The sequence below is a fragment of the Pygoscelis adeliae genome, unplaced genomic scaffold (genome assembly GCF_000699105.1).
Source record: "Pygoscelis adeliae isolate BGI_AS28 unplaced genomic scaffold, ASM69910v1 Scaffold902, whole genome shotgun sequence".
In the NCBI taxonomy this organism is placed as follows: domain Eukaryota; kingdom Metazoa; phylum Chordata; class Aves; order Sphenisciformes; family Spheniscidae; genus Pygoscelis; species Pygoscelis adeliae.
In genome coordinates this window covers 146,194-165,937 of record NW_008824280.1, presented here as the reverse complement: position 1 = coordinate 165,937, position 19,744 = coordinate 146,194, and the positions used below count along the sequence as shown (strand labels likewise).

Sequence of the window (19,744 nt, the reverse complement as noted above, 5' to 3'; positions counted from 1 at the left end):
TTGTTGGCAGCATTTTGGCATTTTTGGATAGACCACATGAAATAGCCAGAAACTATTATAGCTAGAAACTGCTACCCAGAGGGGATGTTTTCTGCCTCCTTCCCACTCCCCAAAAAGTCTGTAGGAGCTCCAAGTAGCCAGCATGACAATGAATGAGAGCCTATATCCAGCACAAATCCACTCTCTACAATCCCCCCCCAAATCCATCCAAAAGCCCTAGCCCTGGAGCACCACTGGGGGATTTTCAGCAGGCCAGCTGCTCTGCGTGCTCTCTGGAAGGGACACTCCTGTGCCCCGCAAGCAAGGTCTCCTGCCCCTCTTTGAGAGTGATGAAAATTGCATCGCCCAAAGACATTTTTCAGAGGCAGGAGGAGAGCTCGGAAGAGGTGTTACAAAGAGTCATTTGCATGCTGTGAATTCACACCCTAGTTTCACTTTCCGGTGTAGATGAGATCTGAGGCCACCATTGTGTTTTCAGTATATTTATCCGCCAAACCAGAGTGAGGCAGTCAGAGCTTGTCACTGCACAGACAGGACACGAGGGCCTGGTAGAGTCCAAGTGTCAGATATTAATGGTATTTAGATTCCTAGAAGACACAGGGAAGCACTCAGTGAGATGTTCAAAAATCTGGCAGAAGTCAGAGGTCTAGCACAATTGATTTCAAGAGGAAGGCTGAAACCACATCAAAGGATCTTCTTCATAACTAAATGGTTCAAGAGGGGAGCACAGGGTGGACGACGTATTAGGTGAAAATTGGAACTGAAAAATAAATCTGGATTGCAAAATTAAAGAAAAATCTGAACCCAGAGGCCAGGCTACCCAAGGGAACAAGGAAGTGGGATATACCTCTGTTCCTCCAAAGCAACGAAACATAGTTCCACTGCTGTCAGCCTAACCTGAAGTAGCTTGAGAAGTCCTACTGATTTTCTATATAGCTCTGAAAATCCATTATTAAAGGGTTACTGAAAGTTTCAAAGGACTTTGGTAGCAACATCAGATGCTGGGGCTGAGACGTCTGTTGCCCCAGGCCCCTTTTAGGCCGAGCAAACTGGAAGCAGATTGGAGTGTGGCTTCAGGTGCTAGTAACACCTCTCCATGGCCTGGTGGCTGGGGCCACACTACAGTCTGCCCGCAGTCCCGGTGTCCAAGGAGCAAGCGGTGCCAGGGCCCTCCTGCTCCTCATTGCTGGCTCCAAAACACTGGTGACGCTCAGTGCCTTCAGCCCAACCCCTGCTCCAGCACAGCCTGCGCACCAGGACGGGAGCCTGGGACTCACTGTACGTGGTGCCGCTTTGGCTACGGTGCGAGCAGCATGGCGAGCTGGCAGCATGGGTCTGGTGCGGACATCAAGGGCTGCACCAGCCTCCCACGGCTCTGCATGGCTGCTCCGGGCCAGCATCCTTCTCCCAGGAGCCTGGACAGGACCATCTGCCCTCACTGCTGCAGGTCATTGAGATCTGCTCTCACCCAGCTGCTCCCCACGAAAGGCTGGGGGCTGTGTCACCTGCAGGGATTATCCCTGGGGAGTTTATGCTCTGGTTCATTGGGTGACTTGGAGAAGACCATGGAGGCGATAAATTATTTGCCCAAGATCATGCAAGTGGTAAGGAGAGGAAGAGACCCCAGCCCTCTTCAGACTCTAACCATGGCAGAGCAGGGACTAGCAATGCTCTTCTGCATAGTCACACCATGAACGTCAGCTTTTGGTTTGCTGCATCTACCCTACCCACTCCCCAGTACACTCTACTGGGATGAGCTGTACTAATCTAAGACCCAGAAAGGACAAAGATGGTTTTGGCTTCCAAGAGGAAATCTGTTTGGACATGCTACATTAGTGTGTCTCAAGGTTTTACACTAGTCTAACCTGTGCAATGTTACACTGGTGCAACTATCCAGAAAGCCTCATACAACCACCACCCGAGGGGTTTGTGTGGGGTTGCAGCAGGCTGCTGAGCAGCTCTTACATTTGATCTGGAGTGAGTACCTTTGGTAACAGAGTTTGAACAATACTTTGAGATCTATGCACAAAAAAAGCAAGGGAAATACACTCTCTGTTATGAGGATTAATAATAACTCCCTAGGGAAACACTAAAACCCTGTCACTCAAGTACAGCTACAGTAATTAGGACCTCCTGAATTTTAGCTTACAAAGACTTGAAAGCTGCCCGTAAAACTGAATTGCACCCGTCCCTCCTTATTTATAAAGGTCTGGCCGGGCTTTGGAGGAGACAGTGGGTAATTGTCTAACAACCGCTCTAGCTGGCCAAAAGTCAGGTTTTGGATTTCAGTTCAGCTTGAAAATAATCTTCTTAGGCCATCGGTTCCTGACAGCTCTGTTAGCTGGGCGAATCTGCTGCTCCCAAAAGCCAGAGCTGAGCTTCCCTAACATGAGCACAGGTAAATCAAGAGTGATTGCAGCTCAGAGGCTGTTCCTCCACTCTGTCCTGCTGTAACTTTCTGCTTCTCCCAGCCTGAGAACCATGAGACCAGCTTTGCCATTTCAGCTCTGACCTACATCTACTCCCTGCTTCCAGGCTCGGCCTCACACAGAACATAGAAAATCCTCTTCAGTCCTAACCCAAACCTAAACCCTGTGCTGACTGGCAGGAGCTTTTGCTCTTCCAGACTGCCCCTGCAGTGCTTGTCACATATGCAGACACTGCTAGCCTGTGAATTTTCATTTTCACAAGGCAGTCCTGCCACGTAAAGGACACCCAAGCCTTTCCAAGTAGCATTTCTGTGCACAAAAGGACATTCCTGGGACATGTTGTTTATTTGTTCTAGCAGGAGCTTGGCCCTAGTCCTACTCTCACTTACACCAGAACAGCCCTGCTAAGGAGTTGCATTAGTTTACATTCCCACTACAGAAAGGAGAGTACAACTCCAAAGGTCCTGGTGCTGGAGTAACCTCACTTGTTCCCTGACCCCGAACAACTGCAAAGTTGGCCTTCACCTTGTTGCATGCAAGCTTGAGGCAAGTTCCACTGTGTCTATTCTGCATTACTGGAGTTTGGGGCTAGCATGAATTACAGAAAGCTCAGGGCTGTGATGATTTACAGCCAGGTGCAAGAGTCCATGTCAGCAGCACGATTTCAGCAGTGAATAGCAGAAACACACTGACATCCTGACTGTGCCCCACCAGCCCCACAAGCCCTGGGCACTGAGAAGACAAACCCACACAAGCGACATCTTCCCAGCAGGAGCTGGACTGCCTCTACACCTCAGGAGCAAAACAGGCCACCACACTGTGCCCCTCTGCCTGAATTTTCCTGAAATGGAGGAACTAAATAGAAACCAACCTCCCGTTGTCTCACACAGAAAAGCCACCTCTATTATGCACTTTGAAGATCTTATGTGCTTCTAAGATTGTCTGTTTTTTTTTCCCCTCAGCTACATCAGTTTGTCTAATAAAGGATAACACCTCCTCCCACAAGCCTTGCCTTGCTTATCCACCTGCCTGAGCCGTTTACAATGTGGCAGCAGAAAAGGCCAAAGCATGGATATTTATCTATTCCGCGAGAGCTTCAAATCTGAACATCTGCTGCAGAACAGGCTGGCACTTACAGCTCAATCACTTGGGAGTTTAGCTCCATGATTGTGTCGTCAGTGCTGACAGAAATCAAGACAGCTGCCGTGTTAAATTCCCAAGGTGGGCGTCGAGGTGGGGAGTCAGGCAGAGAGAGCGAGAATCAGGAATCAAAACAAATGGACAAAAGCCCTTTCTCTGCTCTTCTGCCCTGTCCTCCCCCCTTCCTAGGAAAGCCAATGTTGGTGGTTTCCCCCTGCCCTCCCTCCCCACTCTGCATTCACACACTCACATCCTGTGGATTTGGTACCTTCTCTGCAGCGACGGGCACTGAGGATGGGGTAAGGCTGGTGGGAGACTCTGGACGTTTTTTGTGCTTCTGTTTAGGTCTTTCTTTGTCCTTCCGACTCTGCAAAAGAAATCAGAGAGTACTGGAGGGCTAACTTTTCCTCTGCTGAGAATAGCAGTTGTAAGGGAAAAGAAAGGAGGGTGTGAAGGGGTGGATTTACAACCATACATTCATATTCCTCTTTCCTTCTCCACCCATCCACATGAGCCCAATACCCCTTCCCCCACATCCCAGCTTCTGGCTGGGAGCGTCCCACTATCTCTACCCCAGCTGCAGCCAACATCTGGAGTGCAGAATATCAACAGAAGCCCCCAAATCAGTTTATGGTAAGATGATAGGGAAGGACTTAACAAGCTCTGGCTGATTTCAAGAAACCTGAGCTTTCCTCTTGCTATTTCCCCAAAGGGACTCTGTGCCCCCTTACCCTCGCTCTCTATCTTCTTCAAGGGTTTCTCAGATCCACCCTGTATAGACAATGGGAGAATCTGGATTTCAGCATGTGTTGCCTGTGCACAGGTAAAGAGATCAGTCAGTGGAGATCTCAGAACCTAGGCTTGAACCTAACCTAGAGATCCCCCACATCTGCTCTCCCAACAGAGACAGCTGGTCTGGGTCCATCTCTGCTAACAGGAAACAGACTATTTAGTTTGATTTCTTCATCCTGTTTTTTCTCGCGCTAAACCCCCAGAAAAATGGGATTCTTCAAATTGCAAAGCAAGGAAAAACCATGGCCTGAGAAACACTGAGTCCCTGCCCACCCTGATTTTATATTCTCTTGAGGAACGGACTGTAACCGAGGAGGTTATTCTCATACAGTGCTATCTGGACGTTTATGCTAAAACTGAGATGTTTTCAGCGAAAGGACTGACAACGTAGGCCTGTGTGACCTCAAGTCAGTGAGGCTTGAGGATGCCCAGGCCAGCTGGCATACAGGATGGATGGATAGAAGAGCATGCTCCATCACACACTCCTGCTTCCTCCCTGTCTTCCTCAGCTGCACACTCCCGTGGGAACACACTCAGCTGACTACAGGAGCTTTTCTGTGCTACTGATGTCAGCTAAAGACGTGGACTTCTTTACGGAAGCTGCAGAAACTTTTGTGCCGAGTTCCGAACTTCCCAGTGTGGTCACTGGTGCGTGGGCCAAGAGACCTGCCGTCAGACGAACACCTGCATGAGATGCAGGGCTTAGAAAAATCCATCCTCTTGTCTCTGAGACCTTTTCGTGGGAAAGGATGCCTATTCTGGTACAACTCCCTCACATGGGCATTTTATTCTAGAAGCTGAAGTCCTCAGTCTGGACCGAAGGTGCATTCAGAACAGAAGAGTCACATCGAAATTCATTGACTCTCCAGAAAGATGCTGATTGTTTCCTCATGCAGGCAAAGCCCTGAGGCTACAGCTGCCAGCACATGCCAAAGACGGGATGCTGTCAGGGGAAGATGCAATTGCAACAAATACATGAGTTCCACTGTGTGTTTTTGGGAGGGAGAGAGAGAGAGGAATAATTAGCTTAGGAAACAATACACTAAATGGGGAAAAAAAGGGGGCTGGAGGAGGGAGAGGGCAGGAGGAAAAGGCTGGAGAAGGCAGGCATGAAGCGAAGCAGAGGTGAAGCAAAAGTGCTCCAGAAATCAGCACCTTCCAGTGTGGGTTTGGCTGAATTTTCAATGCACTCGAAAAGGAGACCCATGCTGCAGCCACCAGTGACCCTGCCAGTGTAAGCCTGCCACGACCCCATGGAAGCTTTCACTGGGATGAGCTGGTGAAAAAAGGAGGCAAATCCAGCCTAGAGCTTCACTGCACTTGCTGAGCACCCAAGCAACGCTGCCAATATCTATCATTTTATCACAAGAGTCCTGGCGTTTGGCATATCTGTTAAAGCCCCTGTTCCTAGAGCTACAGTATTTTACAAGAATTTCTGTTTCCTTTTCTTCCCTTTCTTTAATACACATTTCCAGCTTTGGCAGTGAACAAGGAAAGCTTGAAAATGTGATTTCTACAGACTAAGTGCCGAAAGACAAAATTAAATCTTTACTAAATCTCATAATGTTTTAAATACGTGGGGGCTTCTCATGCTATAAACTCTAAGTCTCATGGGTCTTCTAGGACAGGAAGATGGGGAAACTGTGGCCCAAGTTAGTCAAGCAGCTTGTCACAGACCATGTGCACATCAGTGTTCATTATTCCAGTAGTAGTAACAATTTGCACTCACTTAATAGCACACAGCAGAGAGTTTCAATGAGCTGAAGAGAGGTTTTTAATATCTACATCTCATTTTACAAATGGGGAAACCAGGGCACATGGGATGAGAGCACTTGCTAAGATTTCACAGAAAGTCATCCAAAAATTCAGAAAGAAAAGTCAGGGATTCCCCACCCCACCTGGACACACACTCACCTACTTGCAGATGCTGCCATTGCCACTCTTGGAAGCCAGAAATGGAAAATGGGAGCCAGACACCTCATTACAATACATTTTGCCAACTAACTGCACGAGCCCTGGTCCTTAAATTTTCTGAGTACCATAAAGCTTATTTTCTCATTTTCAGATCCCGAATCCCAAATGCATTTCAGTCGTGAAGTTGCAACAGGAGGGAATAAGATACAACGCTGCAAACGCCAGTGAGACAGCACTGTAATGATTTAATTTCACGTATCGTGGTCAAGATGAGACAAGGCAGAGCCAAGCCATTTTGGCTAATGACAATGAACCTACACACCTACATACACACGAGCACATGCATGGGGAAAAGCAGAAATGCCCTGACTGTCACCACAGTGAACCATACACCTCCCCCAGTTTCATTGTGATGGCAACCACCAAACTCACATCCTCCAGCTTCAGAATCCTGGCTGTCTCCTTTCTGAAAAATCTCCCTTCGCTGTCTGCAGCGCAGAGTCTACAACAGCTAATTGAGCAGTCCCCTGGTTATATGTAGGAGTGCGTACATATGTACATATTCAGCAAGAACCCAGCCTGCACAATAGGGACCAGATTTCTGGAATGCCTCAGCTCCCATTTAGATGCTTGAATAAATGGTCAGGTTTTCCAAAAAGCTAAACGCTGGGTGTTGAGCTCTTTTGAAGGTCTGGCCCCAACTACATGTGCTGAGCAACTGCACTCAAAACTATTTAGAAAATCTGTCCCACAGAGACCAGTCTTCGTGCTCTGCTCAAAGGACTGCACTGAAACCAGAACCACCGCAGCGGAGCTCAACGGCACTTCTGCTGGGTGTGCACGCACCCTGCACGCAGCCCCAGGCCATGTCCACAGGCACACCTTGCTCCTCCGTCACGCTTACCAAGCACTTCTCCCTCTCCCACACCACCTCCTCTCCAGGCTCTCCGTGCAACTCCTGCTCTAGCAGAGCAGAAACCCAAAGGACCGGGTACCCAGGAGCTCTCTGGGCTGCAGCCAGCAGCCCTAAAGCTTTGCAGAGTTGGGGTGCCCACTGCCTTTGCACACCCAGTAGCACCCATCTCCCACCCTCCAGCTACTCTCTAATACCTTTGAGTACTCAGAAGGGCAACAGGATCTGACACCTTCTTCAATATTACTGGAGAAATGCAGTGCCCTGTGTTAAATGGGCAGGACAATTAATTCCGTCACCCCATGGACATTTTGCAGACGGGCCAGGCTGCCCCCAGACCAGGGCACTGGTGGGAAGGTTATTTCGGCTGCCTGCAGAGACCACGGCACTGAGACAGTCAGGGTGCTCCGTCACTCCTGGCTATCTTGCCTGCGTTGACAGGCCCTCAGACAACCCAGGGTGTTCCCCAGCTTGCACCAGAGGCTTTTAAACATGTGGGTTCTCTCCAGGAACCGGAAGGCTCCAAATGCTTCCTGCAAGAGCCGCAGGGCGCAAAGGGAGGGGAAGGCAAGGGGACAGGGAGGAAGCAGCACTCTCCCCTGCCTCGCACGTGCCCTCTCCCCACCTGGCTTTTCTGTGTTCAGCACATCTCCCTGGCACACAGGCACTCTCCTCTCCAAACCCTCCTTCCAGGAAACTTCGCAGACAACACAGGCACTGCCAACAGCCCAGCCTACCCACAGAGACCTGCCTGGCTGTGCCATGAAACAGAAGTCAGGAAAGGAGGAGGAGGAGGAGGAGGGAGGGAGGATGCACTGCGAGAGCAGGAAACCTTTCAACACCCCCATCCCATCTTTCCAAGCAAAAGCCGAGCCCTACCTTGCAGCCACTCGGCACTCCCTGCAGCAGGCTGGCTGGCTGGGCGAGCTGTGGTCTGCAGGGAACGTGAACCTGCTCCCAGCAACAAACTTCATGGAAAACAAACTCTCCCCATGCAGGACTGAGCAGCTGGGGCTTGGCATGTGGGCATGGAGCAGGCCAGGCCTGCGGTGGGGGGAGCGCGGCTGCATCGGGGGCGTGCCGGCGACACAATCTCCCTTCGAGCTCCCCAGCACAGGAGGAACGAAACAGGATCTCTCGCTGCCAAAAAGGGTTGTACACAGCTCCTCTTGCTCCCCCCACTGCCGTCTCCCCTTCCCTGAGCCCCTTCTTCTAATCTGCTGGACACCAGCAACTGGATCATTAAAAGTAGATTGGGCAGGGGAAGGAGGGAGGGAAGAGCTGGGAAGAGCCAAGCGGGCTCTGCTGCTCCCTCCCTCTTTCCCAGGCTCTCTGAACTCCCTCACCCGGAGGAGGAGGCCTGGCTCTGGGCTGCAGCCATGGCAGCTGCAGCGAGGAGGAAGGCAGCACAGGGCAGAGGGACACTAAGCCCCTGCCTCCAACCTCGCTTGCACCGGGGCCGTGCTGGGGATTTCGAGGGTCTGCCTTGAGACACGCTCTGAGTGCATGAGAGTTTTTACAAAAGGCCGCACGGCCAGCCCTCGCTGGGCTTTGTGTGCTCTCAAATTATTGCTGCACCCCCTGCTAATGGAAGGATTTGCTGGGGGCGGTTAAACACCCACATAACAAGAGGTCACAGAAAGCCAGTCAAGGATGCTATAAAACAAGGCTTCTATAGCTAGATCAGAGTAGATTTAGATTCAGTACTCCTTCCCAAAAAACCTGTGCTGGTCTTGCAAGCAGCCACCTGCATCCCACTTGAAAAAAATGTCCACTTTGCCCTTTGGTGCCTGTGTGGACACAAAACTCCAAGAGGCCGATCTCCGTCACCAACTCAAATGCAAACACAAAACCCCTCACAGACCCACTGGGTTTAGATTTCAGCCCAGTACAACTTCTCCAGTGTGCTAAATCTGCCAGGTCGGATCCTTGGCTCATTTCCTCCACTGGCATCAGGTCTAGACAGACAGGCAATAGCAGCGGGGAGGCAGGCTCTGCCGTGCATCTGCTCAGACCCTGTGGGACCAGGGGCTCATGCACCGACCGCTCTGGCTGGTGCTAAAGGGATAAGGGGGTCAGGACAGAGACAGTCCCTGTACCCCCATAAAGTGCCCCCCGCCGTGACTAGGGAAGCAGTTCAGGAGCTAAAGGTGCGTTATGATTGTGGACAACTGGCTCCGTACCCAGACCTGAGGAACAACTGCAGGTTGCTCCAAGTGCCTGCCTCTCTTTCCTATGTCACTGGGCAGGGACTGTTGCTCTCATAACAAAGTCCCGTATCCAGATTAAAAGTCCCCTGATTTTGCTTATGGGTTCCAGGTGTTCACTAAGAATAACACTGGACAAGTGTCTTCCTCCATGGGGTATATGCCTAAAAATGTTGTAGTGCATGTGCTCCTGTCTGCTCCTGGTGTGACAAATTTCATTCCACGGAGCATGGTAATTTTTTTTGTGCGTTTCAAGCAGACAATATAGGTGACAGAACATCTGTACTTCATTCAATCCCTGTGCGTCATCCAGCATTTTCTTGGTATTTAGCTATTGTTTTCTTTCTTTCTTTTTTCTTTTTTTTGAACAACAAGCCCTCCAAAGGCTCCCACAGGGCAGAGCACACACATTGCAATACCAACCCCAAAGAAATAAATGGGGCTGGTTTTGCTAAGGCCTGGTATGTTCTGAGGAAAACCCAAAGCCTGGAGCTTTCCCATTTTCAGGACAGCACAGAAGGAAATGCTTGGGCTGGTATCATTTGTGCCTGCAAGAGGCGGGGGATGCCGACATTGGCTTGCAGTCCCACATCACAATTGTCCCTTGTTCTGCAGAGAACAAGACTCTTCACAAATGCTTAACGGTTTTACAGCAGGGCTTAGGAGTCCAAATCCCAAGTCTTTGCTGTCTTACTGAAGCCACTGGGTTAAATCCTGCGCCCCTCACTTAGTCATTAACTCAGCCAGAGTTTTCCTCCGTAAAGCCTAAGTAAACAGCCACAGCCCTGCACTGGAAGGGAGCTGTCAGGCACTTGAGCTCCTTCTGGAGCGGAGAGCCATGAGCACCTGCAGCCCAGGGACTCAGACACGCGCTTTGGTCTGCCGCTGAGTGATCAGCTCCCCTGCAACGCCTCCAGCTCCGGGAGGACGGGACCAGCCAGCTGCACAGCTGGACAGGCTCAAGAAAAAGCTGTTCTACTTCAGGTCAGCACAGCAGCACGCCCAGTTCCCCTGAAACATGTGCAATTAGATCATGCACAGCTAGTCACGTACTCCAAAACCATGTGGGAACTAATGGTTCAACCCCCTCTTTGTGTACCCCTTCGAAAGGTCTCTGTTCCCACACCGCCTAACACCCAGTCCTTCCTCCCTGCACTTCATAACCACTCCCAGACCTGTAAACTACCCAACACCCCTGGAAGCCGAGAGTGCCTTCCTTACCCTGTCCATCTCAGCTGCTTTGCACACCTCGTCCCCTTTCCGTGCTGACTCCCCCTCTCTAAGTGGAAGGAGTTATGATTTTGCACTTGCGCTGCGGCCCTGCCAAGCAATCCTGGCCCTGGAAGGGGCCTCCATCGGATCTGCTGCTCGCAAACCCAGTGAGCCATCAGGAGGGGAGAGTGGTGAGGCAGCAGCGAGACGGAGTCTCTGCACGTTTCTGAGGAACCCAGAGGCTAACAATAGTGGCAAGCGCCACTGAGAAGCCTATAAATAAATCCATATTACTCCTGTTTTCGCTCTCCCCCTGGCGCTGACCTGCTTTCTAACCAAAGCTGGGAAGAAGCACCTCCCCTGCTCCTACCTGCCAGGCACGTGACTGTGCTCCCACCCCTGCCACCAGAAGCTGTGCAAATATAGAAACCCTCGTACAGTCCCCAGCCTTGGACTTACACAGTCTGTCAGTTATAATTACAGCTGAGCTCTCCAAAGCTGCCGTCAATCACCCCGATCCTGCCCTCTCCCCCACCCCCTCTGCCTGCTTGTTGGCTAAAAATAGCACGTTCCAGTACAGCCGTTCACCTTGTGCCAAGCGCTCGCTCCCCGTCCATGGCACAGATGCTCTTTCTCCCTCCCGCCTCCTCCCCTCCTCGCAGCAGCTGAACACACAAGAGGAGTAAATACTCCCCATACGCTTTAGCCTTGTCGGCAGTAGGAAGTCTACTGACTTGGTGTCGGCAGCTGGGTAGGCACCACTCTGTAAGCGAGGTTTGCCTTGTTTGCTCATGTATCAGGTACGGTTTGGGCAAGCTTCCCAAACACGTAATGGACATGGTGGGCAGCGTTTCAAACTGGATATTGCGGGATAACCTCTGTAAATAAAGAAGGAGATGGCTTTCCTGCCCACAGAATTTATAGACTCTCAGCTGGGCGTGCCAGGAGGGTGTCAGTCAGTATTAACTGATGGCCGTACTGCTTTTGAAAGCCTGGATGCCCTTGTCCCCTGGAGACTGGGCTGAGATCCATCAGACTTAGGCCACATAACCCACTGGAGTGTCATCAGGCTGTTTCTGGATGTGGGTCACTATCATTACCATTCAAAATCATTTACGCATTGTGAGGATGCCTACTGCAACAGACAAAAACAAACAAAAAGAAGTAAACAGCCAGACACCTATGGCAAGACTTAAAGGATTCGCACTGCGATTTGCAGGGGTATCACCAATTGTGTTTATACAACAAGGTAAATTTGGCTTTTGACTATAGCGGAGTATATCCAGAGGTTGCTTGGTAGAGTAATTCTGGATTTCTGCTAACAAAAACCAGGATATGGCCCATAAAGTATTAAAAACTATCTGACCATACTGACAGTATCCCTGTATAAGTTATTTCTGCTTCAGACCCTGCTCCACTGCTGTGTATAGACAGGGTGCAAAGGAGGGTAGCAGTACTACGTTGCGGATTCTTGATATTGCAAAAGCTGTATCAAGAGGTAGGGAAGATTTCTTGTTCTGCTGCCACTTGCCTTAGAACTTGAATCCTCAAAAAAATGCGCCTCCCGTGTTTTAGGGCTATTTACTGTTATAAATAACAAATACCTCACAAGCCTCTGGCCTCCTCATTTCTCTTGGTACAGACCCTTCCACGCTGGAACCTGCACCCCTGTCAGAACCCAGGAGTCTGCTGGTATTCTGCCTTAGACGTGCACTGCTGCTTTTCCTTGAAATAACAAGCACTTGTCACATGAGTCAGTTGGTTAATTATGAACCTTGGTGTGCTGTTAACATGTCCTGTACCACTGCAGTAGTTTTGACGAGTACATCTTAACCAGCAGAGTTAAATAAATAACTATCGTACCAGTCGGATCTGGCATGCAACCATCTTCTAAATAATTGTTTAACGAAGACAAACTATTTTCACAGGTAGACTTGAGGCAGGTGGAATCCCTGTGACTGCCTAATCTGACTAACAAAATACTACCTAGTTTATACTGATTATTGTTCTTGCCTACAATTAACCTGCTGGCCACAATGCAGATTACTAATCAGTATCTTTTTGTCCTTTAAAACCTGGACTCTGGGATCTGAGGACAACGACCTCCAATTTTCTGTTCTTGAGCTGCTGCATTTAAAACCACAGCTCAAACTACTTCCACACAGATCAACTCAGTAGCTGGAAACCATAGCACAACGTCATCCTCAAAGCAGACTTGCCACAAGACAGAAAGGGGGAAGTTGCACGTTTCATAGGCATGTTCTGCCAGGACCCCTCTGGCATAATCTGAACATGCAAACTTCGCCTCACATTCCCCATGGCTGCGCTGCTCTATTTGCATACACATTTCTAGAGGCTTGTTTAAAAACGCAGCCACTGTTCAGATCTCTGACTGTGAAACTCTTTACAGAGTCAGGGCTCACCTGAGGAGCCATCAGTGCTCTTGGCACACTCTTCCCCTTCTCACCTCCACCCCACATGACTCTGCCTCTCTGGATTGAAAAACTCTGTGCAGTTCTTACCTTCTTTGGCCTTTCGTGGTGGGATACATGCTTCTCTTGAGCAGGGGACGTGGATCGACTCCTTCTTCCAGCAATGAAGGAGCTACCTCCAGAGTGACGTGAGGTCTTCTGAGGTAAGTGGGGAAGGGGAGAGGAGGTAGAGAACAGGAGCAAAAAGAGAGAGAGAGCAAACAGTGTTATAGAGTCCAGCTTTCACTGTTACAGTGAGCAATGTTACAGTAAATGGCTTGTCTACCACATGCAGGACCAAATCCTATTTGTATCAGATGCCCAGTCTGGTTCCTAACACAAGGACCACAGTGGATACCCTGTTAGTGGGCTTACAAACAGCATGTAGATCTAACTCCCCAGATCTTTGGTTCTTGGCGGCCCATGCACGCTGACACTTGTAAGAAGACAGGCACAGCTGCTAAGAGACCATTCCGTAAACAACAAGATAAATGGTAGCAGCAATGTTGCTTAGACAAGCCAGTCCTTAGGAACAGCAGTGTCCAGCTTCCAGTCTTGAGTGGGGCATGGGGGCGTGTGTGGAAGGATGCCCTGTTCTCAGACTCCAGGCACTAGCAGAAGTCCTGCTATCTATCTCAGCGTCAGTAAACTTGATACAGAGCTACACTTGTGTCAGATACTGAGGGTACCTGAAGGGCAGGGAAGGTGTCCTCCAGTTTGACTTTGAGGGGAAGCTCAAGACATCAGTCACTGTATGTGACAGCACTGATAAGCAGGAAGGAAAGTGGGAAAGGCCAGCAACAAAGGAGCCACTGAGACATAAAGCTGCAGTGAGAGGATCAAGTTTCCTTTTCGCTGGAGGGGGGAGAGCAGGTGTCTACTAATTATGCAGAACAGGAAAAGGGTTCCTCTCTTTCCTCTCGGTACTGTAATTAATAGGGGGAAGTCCTTTGCCCCAAATATCCCTCAAACAGTGAATGACTCCATGTCTCTTCTGGGCTGTCTCTGTCCTCAGGCAGAAGTTCTGGCTGTTCTGTGTGACACCCTTCTGCCCAGGGTGCCTGAGCTATACCCCTAACTCCCCGGAGCATCAAGCATCATGGCTGCTCTCCTTTCTTGGGACTTATCTTTCAGCCGTACAGAGTAGGTCAGGGAAGCCAAAACAGATGGGAAAAATTCAACCCCTAGTTTTGAAAATGGGTTTTAAGATGCTATAGAAATGCATAGAAATTAATCTTTATTCCTAAGTGACTCTGACTGAATGGCTGAAAAGGGAAGCAGGCTGCAGACCTTGTTTATGTGTTCTTGGCATTTTTACTGCTCTGAGCAGAGACACAATCTAGGATGAAGACGATGCCTTATATGAGACAAAAAAACTCCATTGCAGGGATGAAGAAACTCACCATTTTATTGAAGTGGTACTTGCAGTAGCCACAATATTTGACATTGTCGACCTCTAGGACTTCCTCTTCACATAAGAGGCCAGCCATCTGGGCACTGAAATACATGCAAATAGGAGGAGGATAAAGCAAATTGTACAACCAGACCACATATCCCATCAAAGGGCAAAGAACAGTTCAGGATACCCAGGCAGGGTCTTGGAGTTTCCTGTTCTGCTTGGCAAATGGTATGCAAGGAGGGGGAAAAAAGTTCAGACTATTTTTAATTCATATTAAGATCTTCAAAACTGTCAGTACTTTTCTACCAGATTGTCTTGCATTTTTTGTTTTTCTTAAGGGAGGCCTGGGAGACCGGTAACAATCCCAACAAAATATGTATCATGAGCAAGGAATCCATGTAAAGCTGGGAATCTCCCTGTTCTGCTGACAGACAATGTTGTTTTCAGGCTGCGAGGGTACATGAGGATATCAGCCCTTAAAATCATATCATCTAGATGATACTCCTGCATGTGCTCTGCTGGAGAAGGAACATTCCTGGGTTGTGACTCATCTCTTCTCTTCTTGGATTCCACACAGTCTTAGGGAAATCCCCAGCCTTCGTTCTCAGCAGGGAAGGCTCACTGGTGAAACCTCAGCCTTCCTGGGGAAGTTCCCCTCACGAACTGAGCAAGGACGAGATACCCCTCGCACAAAATAAACCCAGGCTGATCAGCCCAACTCCCCACACCACCCATTCGGTGCGGCCTCAAAGCCATAGCAGCAAAACCACTAGCTGGGGCTATTTTTGGGGTGATGCTGTGGGGAACTCACCAGGTGACATGGAAAGCTTGCCGGCAGCCGTGTCGGTTACAGGCCATGCATGCTCCAGAGGCTGCTTTGCTCTCCCTGCCCTGCTCTTCACAAATGTAGCAGGTCTGCAAAAAAAAAAAAAAAAGGACAAGTGCTCAACTCAAAGAGGCAGACAGTGCCTTCACTCTCACTGTTCACCAGGAGGCAAAGCCTTCAAGAACTCACAACTCTGTGTCCAGTCATCTCCCTCCTATGACAACAGCTCTGGGTTATTTCTCAGTGGCATGCACAAAACTCACGCATCTTCTTTTTCTCCCCAAGTAACAACTGTGTCAGATCAAAATGTGGAGTAACCAACATGCAACTCCAAGGCGGAGACTGTTCAAGATGCAGGGAGTAGGGGAAGAGAGAAATGGAGGACCAAAAAGTTATTTGCAGGAATGGGAATTTACTTCGTTAGTTATTTTTAAAGGAATCCGAGTACCTGGAATTTAAAATAAATTGTACAGGAGATGTGGCAGAATAAGACAACCCCAAAAAGCCAAGGCGGGGCAAGTACACTTGGGGCAGCAGGAGAAAGAGATGGCCTTACCTTGTTGAAGCGGTCGTGGGGTACATACTGCAGGACAATTGGCTCCATGGTGAGCACGTTGGCAAACTGCACCTCTGGGATGTACAGAGCACAGACGACATGGGCCCACCCTGGGGAAGCAAACAAGACAGAGAGCGGAGATTCACATGGGGCAACCCAGAAGAGTCTTAAACTCAGACAGGGCTGCAGAAAAGCATGGGAGGGAGAGAAGGAAGAGAGCCAACTTAAGTTAGATGTTAGATTTGAAACTCTGCTTGTTGTAACTTGGTTAGGAATCAAATCCTTTGTGGGTGAAAGACAGACGGATACCACCTCCAGATTAAATAAGAAAGCAGAGATTTCTTTGGGAAAAGAAATGTACAACGCTCATCGTTCTTAAAAGCACCCCCTTAGGACTTGAGACCCGGAGTTGAAGACCTAACCAAACCCAGGAAAAGCATCCAAGCAGTAAATGATGCTGATGGGACAGGTTTGACGTGCAGTCCCATGCCACTGGAAACAAAGCTCCCTTTATTGGCTGGTATCAACGGCTAAAGAAGGCTCTTTTTCAGCAAGCCAAGTTAGATTAAAATCTAAATCCACCAAGACACTTCCCAAATCAGATGTGTAAGTTGAAATTCCATCTGGTCAGGACAGAACTGAGAAAGTTTGAAGGTCAGGAGCCTTTGGGGGCTGATCGATACCGGTATGGCTACTGCACTGAGAGGATTTAGCTAGAATTAGGATGAATTCACCCGGGCAGGCGGAACCAAACTCCATGACTGCAGAATCCTACAGCACTGTAAGTACTTGGGCTACATAATTCTGTACAGTGCCATGGCTGTAACACTTCTTGTGCCTGTCTACACAGACCTGACCAAACCATGTAATAACATGTTTGGAAGAAGATGCTATGTTATTATAAAGCAATCCCCCAACACGATACTTGTGCTATTGCACTAAGGCTCTTGGCACTTATGACCAGCTCTAGCAGATGCTTCTACAAAATATCCCGGACTTAGCGCTTCTTCTCTAAATATGGGATCTATCAGAATAAAGACCTCCTTGCCTAATTTAACTCTTTGTGTATTAAGGTAAGTGGCAGGTAGGTACAGAAGCCTTTCTGAAAAATAAGATTTTGAGAAAAATTAAGTTTGATCTATACAGCCAGTAGCATCAATAGCTGCAAGCTCTGACAACTGAAATCAGACTCGGCAGTACTTCACAGCACCAGAGGCTGAGAAGCATCAACGATGAGCAGATAAGTCCTGCAGAAAAAAACATCTTTACTGCATCCTGGTCCCTGCTCTCAGATGGGGACTCAAGGCTGAGGCTCTGTTAACCTGAGGATCACTCTGCTGCTGTGCAAGCGTGCAGCAAATAACTCTGCAACTTCCACTTTTCTATAAACAATGCCAGATCGTGCACTGATTCCTGCGAGGTTAAACTCAAGAAACTGCACTTTTCAGGGGCTGTGCTTCAATGCCAGCCAGAGGTCAGGCAGGTTCCCCCCCAGGGAAAGGTCTTCTCGCCGTGGAGGCTTCAGAAAGTGAAGTTTTGTAAGAAAAAAGGCAGAGTGTTTTCATTCCTCTGGAGCCTCCAGCCTTCCCTTTCTGGTGACGTAGGCTCAGAAATGAATTATTTTGTGCCTGGGACAGCTGCTGAGTCCCCGGAGGCTCCGCACGACATACCCGGCTCTGCGCAGAGGTACTCACCTCCATTGTCGGTCCGTTTCAGGGCTCCATCTTTGTGGGGACACAGTTCACATCTCTTGAAATTAAGCAGAAACAACAAGTTTAATCTAACTCCCAGGAGCGCAGGGCCAGAAAAGAGATGATTCATTTACAACATGGTTATGAAAGATGGGGCTGCTTTCAAAGAGAGGAAGTGGAAGAAGGGCTGAGAGTGGTTTGGGTGCAAAAAGATACTCTGACACAGCTCGATATCATCCTGTCTGATGGGGACGTATTTAAAGCCTCAGCCCAAGAGCCACAGGGCTACAAGCGAACCTTGACTTTCACGGGGCTTTTTAAAAAAAAAAGTTTTAGTCTTTGCGGTTGGGGAGCAAAACTGAAAACCATGACTCAGAGAGCAGAAGGCAAATAAAAAGAAGCCATTATCTATCTTTGCCTCTTTCCTTCCTTCCTTCTCTCTTTCTCTTGCGATATTTTTTCCAGTCTCATGAGAGGAGGGTGAGGCTGTCGTGACATTTTTGCTGGTGGGATGTGGGGGGCCACGGCGAGCCCGGCCCCAATGGCTGGGACTGGCGGGTGGGCAGCCTGCTTCCCCCCAAACCAAGCCCTGGGGAGGACTGAGGTGGGACGGGGAGGGCGTGAGGGGAGGGAGCGTCGGCACCGGAGAGTCCTTGCCACCCGCGAGGGTGGAGGAAGCTCCCTCAGCGCTGCCATGCTGGGTGGGAGGCTGCAGGCCTGGCGCCATGACAGGCTGTGAGGGATGGGAGCGACTCTGCGCCCCTCTCCATGCCCAGTCACTAATGGTTGCTTTTGGGGAAAACCATGAGGGGCAGACATGCCATCTCCTCCACCGGGGGCCAGCAGCCACGGCGCGGCTGGAGATGAGCCCCCTCCACTCGGGAGACGGCCCCTCACACCAGGCCCCCAGGGCAGGGAGGCCTCCAAGGCCAGCAACGGTCCCAAACCCACCGAAGGGTCTCCCTCATGGCCAGGGTGGGGGACAGGCCACGCACACCCGGCGAGGGGACAGGGAGGGTTCAGCTAGGCAGGATGGCAAGAGCCGGGGAAACTCAGCACCACGGTCCTTGGCGCCATTCCTCACCTCACAGCGGACAGCCAGGCCCTGCGCTCGTCTTTCCTCCCTCACTAATTTCAGCCTTGCCTGAGAGCCGACACTGGCCTCCACATCGGCTGATCACTGCACGAGGGCTCTCCCCCGGCCATAATGCCCTTGTGAAGCATTGGTGGGAGGCGGGGCGGTTTCGGGGCACGTTGCCACGCATGGGGAAACGCGCTCCCGGCCCTGAGGGCTCCTCCCGGGCTGAGCCACCCGAAAACGGTTGCTGTCTTCTCATGGCATCGCTCAGGGAAGATTCCTATGTGCTTTTTGCTTTGTTTGACTTTAAAAAAAGGCCTGAAAACCTGCAAGGTGCAACCCTTTTCCTTCCCTAGTGGAAACGTCTGATTTGTTAAAAAAACAAAACAAAAACCCAAAAAAACCCGTTTCTCTGTGAAAAAATGTGCTTCATCAGAAATTTTTGAAATGAGGTGCCTGGTGTCAAAGCGAGATGGCGGGCTGTGCCGCTATGAGTGTGCGGGACCTGGCGCTCTCGCCTGCCTGCGCCTCGCTGTGATTGCTCGGCTCTGGTGAGCGTAACGGGGCAGGTGCTCCATGCCCCAAAAACCACCCATGCACTGAGCAGTAACTGGCCGCGAGCAACAGCCTCTGCCACCGAGTAGCCCCCAAGGACCTTCCACAAAGGTGGTTTTCCTCAAGCAAGTTCAAGATTTCCTCTGCTGAAGTTTTACCTCCTGGACAGATGGGCACAATAAATAGGATTGCAATGCTATGGGCAGCAGGGAGGCTCAGCCTGATCCTCCAGCGCTTTCGTGGGAGTCAAGTGTGCGGGGCTGTCAAACAGGCTACCTTCGGCAAGCACAAAATCCCTGTGATAATGTATAAATAAGAGATGAGGGGACAAAGACCAGTGCCGTCGTCGGCAGCCCGTCTCCAGCAACTTAGTCTGAAATACGGATGGATGACCACAGGAGGTGTTTCTCACTGCTCCCGGTTAGGTCCGGGCTGCCAGAGGGCTGGAGAGCTGCTCTCACAATTACTATGGAAAGCCCGGCAGAGCCAAGACAGAAAAAGAAGTGGGAAAACTGAGACACTGTAATAAGAAATTTGCAATTGAAAAGGCCCCTCCGCTCT

General features: G+C 49.9%; 1 protein-coding gene across 1 annotated transcript in view; it reads right to left on the bottom strand.

Moving 5' to 3' along the window:
• MLLT6 (myeloid/lymphoid or mixed-lineage leukemia (trithorax homolog, Drosophila); translocated to, 6) overlaps positions 1 to 19,744 on the bottom strand; it is a 64,056-nt gene that overhangs the window by 18,402 nt on the left and 25,910 nt on the right. The window contains exons 3-8 of the mRNA XM_009335295.1: positions 17,554 to 17,608; positions 15,860 to 15,969; positions 15,289 to 15,392; positions 14,482 to 14,575; positions 13,130 to 13,237; positions 3,838 to 3,936 (exon numbers count right to left, since the gene is read on the bottom strand). Coding sequence (XP_009333570.1) covers positions 3,838 to 3,936; positions 13,130 to 13,237; positions 14,482 to 14,575; positions 15,289 to 15,392; positions 15,860 to 15,969; positions 17,554 to 17,608 — 570 coding nt within the window. The remainder of the gene's footprint in view (positions 1 to 3,837; positions 3,937 to 13,129; positions 13,238 to 14,481; positions 14,576 to 15,288; positions 15,393 to 15,859; positions 15,970 to 17,553; positions 17,609 to 19,744) is intronic.